At 36.8% G+C, this 4,555-nt stretch overlaps 1 protein-coding gene across 2 annotated transcripts in view; it reads left to right on the forward strand.

Annotated features, from left to right (window-relative positions):
- The window catches only part of mob3c (MOB kinase activator 3C), a 4,396-nt gene extending 351 nt beyond the window's left edge, over positions 1 to 4,045 (forward strand). The window contains exons 2-4 of one of the 2 annotated variants that reach the window (XM_046857012.1): positions 1,135 to 1,592; positions 2,759 to 2,961; positions 3,118 to 4,045. In XM_046857012.1, the coding sequence (XP_046712968.1) occupies positions 1,175 to 1,592; positions 2,759 to 2,961; positions 3,118 to 3,147 (651 nt within the window). In that variant the 5' untranslated portion in view covers positions 1,135 to 1,174 and the 3' untranslated portion in view covers positions 3,148 to 4,045. Of the gene's footprint in view, positions 1 to 1,089; positions 1,593 to 2,758; positions 2,962 to 3,117 lie in introns of both variants that reach the window. The other variant, XM_046857011.1, reaches the window with a different exon arrangement.
- Positions 4,046 to 4,555: the final 510 nt, after the last annotated feature.

A 4,555-nucleotide genomic window follows, 5' to 3' on the forward strand; every position in this document is an offset into this window, starting at 1 on the left:
CTTTCTCCTTCTACACATTAACTGCAACGACCACTTGGCCTTTCTGCACGTCTGTGAGATGTTTCTGTGGGTTTGTTTATGGTGTAATTATAATCCTGTACCACATTAGACTATTAATCTACAGGGTGTGTGTCGTGAGACTTTGTGGTGTACATCATTTAGGTGTCCACAAACTTTTGTCCATATAATGTGTCTGTTCCAGTGTGGGTCAGTTGCATGTTGCAGTGTGAAGGTTAGTTTTAGGTTTCAGCTGAATTTGATTCACAGATACAGTTGTGTAAAAACTGAGGAGAAAATAGAGAGATTATAGAAAGCCAGAAGTCAGTGGACATGAAAGAGAAACTGAATAGAGAGTGTGATGGAGACACACTGCTGATCCGTTATCACACGTAGTCAGACTGCACAGAAACACAGAAACACAGGAAGTGCTAAAAAAATACTGAACATACTTTCATACATGTTATTCGAGAAGAGTTCATAGATCAAAATGATGATCAGACTCATAAAAAAAGCTGAAAATCATGATAATGAGAGATACAGTGGTGGACAGTAAGGAAGAAAATCTAATTGTTTACTTTACATTTCATTTCAATTACAAATTTCTTCACCAATCAGGTTTTTACACGTGTTCTGATCGGCACTTGGTGTATCTACCGATCGCCAACATACAGTTCAGCATCATTTTAACAGCGAGCAGAACATTTAAAAAGGAATAAATGATGAAGAAACTCCAGACTCGAACTCGCCACAACACACGTGACCTCGTTTAACGTGATGTTTTTGAAGTTTTTGGGCTGATGATAATTATAATAGAAATCAATTAGTGTTTGAGTCATTAATATCATTCTAATAATAGATCAGTGTGCTGAGAGTCACATTTGAGTTTTCACAACTATAATTAAGCAATAATTTGATTAAGTAAAGAGTCTTGTGATGGAGATGATAATAGAAACATTATAGCCATAATAAATCAGGATCTTTCTTAGGTCAGGTTATTATTAACAGTAGTTTGATTACAGTTTTGATCACTTCAGAGAACTCGAACAAAAAAGGCCCTGATTTATCCTGTTTCTTTTATTTTTTTACAAGCATCATTTGATGAAACAGAAGACATCATCTCATCTTTCCTGACAGTTCTGGTGGAGATTCTTCAATAAGCACAAGCTGTGGAAGCATGGCGCTGTGCCTCGGCCAAGTGTTCAGCAAAGACAAGACTTTCAGGCCTCGGAAGCGCTTCGAACCTGGCACGCAGAGGTTTGAGTTGTATAAGAGAGCACAGGCCTCACTCAAATCCGGGTTGGACCTCAGGAAGGTGGTTCAACTTCCTAATGGGGAGAGCATTAATGACTGGATTGCTGTGCACGTGGTGGATTTCTTTAACCGCATCAACCTGATCTACGGAACAGTCAGCGAGTTCTGCTCGGAGAGAAGCTGCCCCGTCATGTCCGGAGGCCCTCGCTATGAATACAGATGGCAAGATGGAGACCATTACAAGAAGCCCACCAAACTCCCAGCCCTCCACTATATGAACCTGCTGATGGACTGGATTGAATCGCTCATCAACAACGAGAATATCTTTCCGACACGCGTAGGTGTGTGCATGAGGATCATTAATACATTATATACATATAATAAACACTAGTTTGTCAGAGACAGAAACACACGGATGGCTCCACTATATTTCAGCCATTTATTGAATATTAATCTTCATGAACCCACATTCACAACTTTTAAAATTGTATTGAAATGTAAGGTTTTGTGGTACTGACAGATGAACCAGTGTTGCTCTCCAGACACAGCAAAATTGTGAGACAGCATTATATTATTACTTCTAGTGGTCACAATAGGAACTGCAACAATAATACACAGAGGCACATTAGGGCAGGATTCATGCTGCCCCAATATTTACTCTATAAAATTATCCAGTAGAGGAGGAGCAATGTGCAGTACAGTTACTGGCTTGGTTTTTACATCAAATTGGGATAATAATAAATACTAATTATTATATAACCCAAAATGAAATACATGGCTAAAAGTTTAATTTCACAGCAAATAATTGGGATTAAAACTTGCTCAATTTTAGCAAACGAAGATCAAATATAAGTGTATGATGTAGAGAATAATCTGTAAGATATATAGCAAAGTTTAATAAGTTGATAGAAATATATAAAATCAGCCGAAAAGTGCTCCCTTGTGTCTTTTCTGAAACCAAATAACTTTGGTTGAACTTATCAGCAGTGTTAGTTTATGTTAGATATCTGCGTGGTGTTTGTGTGATCTGGACTCTATTCACAGAAGATGAGTTGCAGTTATATTTATAAAAGATGAATGAGTGAAACATGATATACACTATATAGACAAAGGTTGTGAACACATGACCATCTCATTCCACATGTAGTTCCTTTTACTGTATTAATAACCTCCACTCTTCTGGGAAGATGTTCCACTAAATTTTGGACATTTGTGAGATTTAATTCAGCTACAAGGGTTTTGTAAATAAGTCAGGTATTGATTGAGGTGAGAAGGTGAGGAGGCCTTGAACCCATGTAAAGTAGATCTTCATGGAGCTGGCTTTGTGCACAGAGGCATTGTCATGCTGGAACAGGTTTGGGTCTCCAAAGTCAAAGAAAAATTTCATACTACTGCATCTAAAGACGTTCTATAAAGACCTGTGTGCCTCCAAATTTGTGGTAAAAGTTTTAGAAAGTAGGACATATGGTTGTAAAAGTCGGATGTCCTAATAGTTTTCTGATTTCAGGTGTCCCTTTTCCGAAGAACTTCCAGCAGGTCTGTAAAAAGATCCTAAGTCGGCTCTTCCGTGTGTTCGTACACGTCTACATCCACCACTTTGACAGCATCTGCAACATGGGAGCCGAGGCTCACGTCAACACCTGCTACAAACACTACTACTACTTCATCTCGGAGTTTAGTCTCATCGATCACACGGAACTGGAACCACTGGTGAGAAGGAAACTGTGAATCGTTTTAGTAATTAAAGATCACAGGCAGTGGATGAGTCTGTGGTCTACCAACTGGGTGGAGATGTTTGACTTTTTTTGTATATTACATTCAATACATCATTCAATACAAAATTCATGTTTTTTTCCATTTCGACAGAAAGCCATGACAGAACGGATCTGTAACTGAAGCAGGTGGACGGTGAAAGCGTGGCCTGATATCCGACTGCCGAAAAGGTCATCATTCCTCAACATCTGCGCGTATCATATGCTGAATGTACATTAATGTACATTTGACCTTGTTGTATTTGGATCTTATTCGAGTGAATGAGGGAGTGGACTTGATAGTTTTTTTATGGTTAAAATATGCTATATGAGCCAGTTTTATTACATTTCTTATATTTTTATAGACAGATTGCAAAAGAACCTCCAAATCCAGTATAGGATCAGTTTAATGCAAAATTCCAGGCAGTTATTTTTCATTCACTTGATATTATATGAACAATCAGTGTTTATTTTTTTTTTCATTTACATATTTGACTCTTTCGAAACCTGACTCTGAATGACACGTGTTATCGTTTTCACGTTTGAGGAGTAAACGAACTTGCGTTCTTTGTGGCATGTTAAACGCCTGGGTACTGAGAGCAGCTTGAAAACCCACATTCTTATTCTGTCTAATGCAACAGAATCGCCCGAGGGCTGACTGTGGCGTTTCTCTAACTTCTATCATCGAGTTGATGTGAATGCGTACTGTTCTTGGATGATTTTATTTATAATATCATCTTGCAAGCACATATAATATAAATCATTGCACGTAAAATGTATTACTGGGTTTTTGTTGTTCGAATTTTTTCGTCTGAAAGTGAATATTGTATCTTTAATACTACAGCAGCATGCAGACCAGCCATAAAACTCATTCATGCCATTTGGCTCCATGTAAAAATTCACTGTAAATATAAAGAAAGTATGTAAGTGTTAAATAAATACATATAGCAATGTATATGCTGTGATGCCCCACATGAACTGGATTTTAGTGTCCAAAGTGGGGGCTTTTGTATTTTTACTGTATATAAAGTATTTCAGACACATTTGCATGAATCATTTTATTATTATTATTATTATTATTATTATTATTATTATTACTACTAAATGGTTCAGTACAAAATAAAAATGTGATATTGTTCAAATATAAAAAATGCAAATTTTTTTTAACAGTGGCATCAAAGAAAAATTCATTCATTCATCCATTCATTCATTTCTTTTTATTAACTGCTTGATCTTGGTGCGAATTTCAGTAAATCAAATGTCCATTCCAAGAACCCACACATTTACATTTACACACTCCTGCAGTAACCCTGGATTGGGTTGGTACATAATACAAAAAAAACTATTTTTTGCAGACGTATCCTTCATTGTGCTTCATAATCCATAATCCAGTGCAACATCTTGCATAAAAAATGGCTTCCAAAAATATAGCATTTTGTTGGTGCTATACAGGTCAAATAACAAAACTTTTTTAATGCTTTAAAAATTGTAGATTTTTGTCAAATAGATTGCTGCCGCTGTGGTTGTGTTTGGGTGGTGAAAGAGGCATTTAG

The sequence above is a fragment of the Silurus meridionalis genome, chromosome 9 (assembly GCF_014805685.1).
Source record: "Silurus meridionalis isolate SWU-2019-XX chromosome 9, ASM1480568v1, whole genome shotgun sequence".
Classification (NCBI taxonomy): domain Eukaryota; kingdom Metazoa; phylum Chordata; class Actinopteri; order Siluriformes; family Siluridae; genus Silurus; species Silurus meridionalis.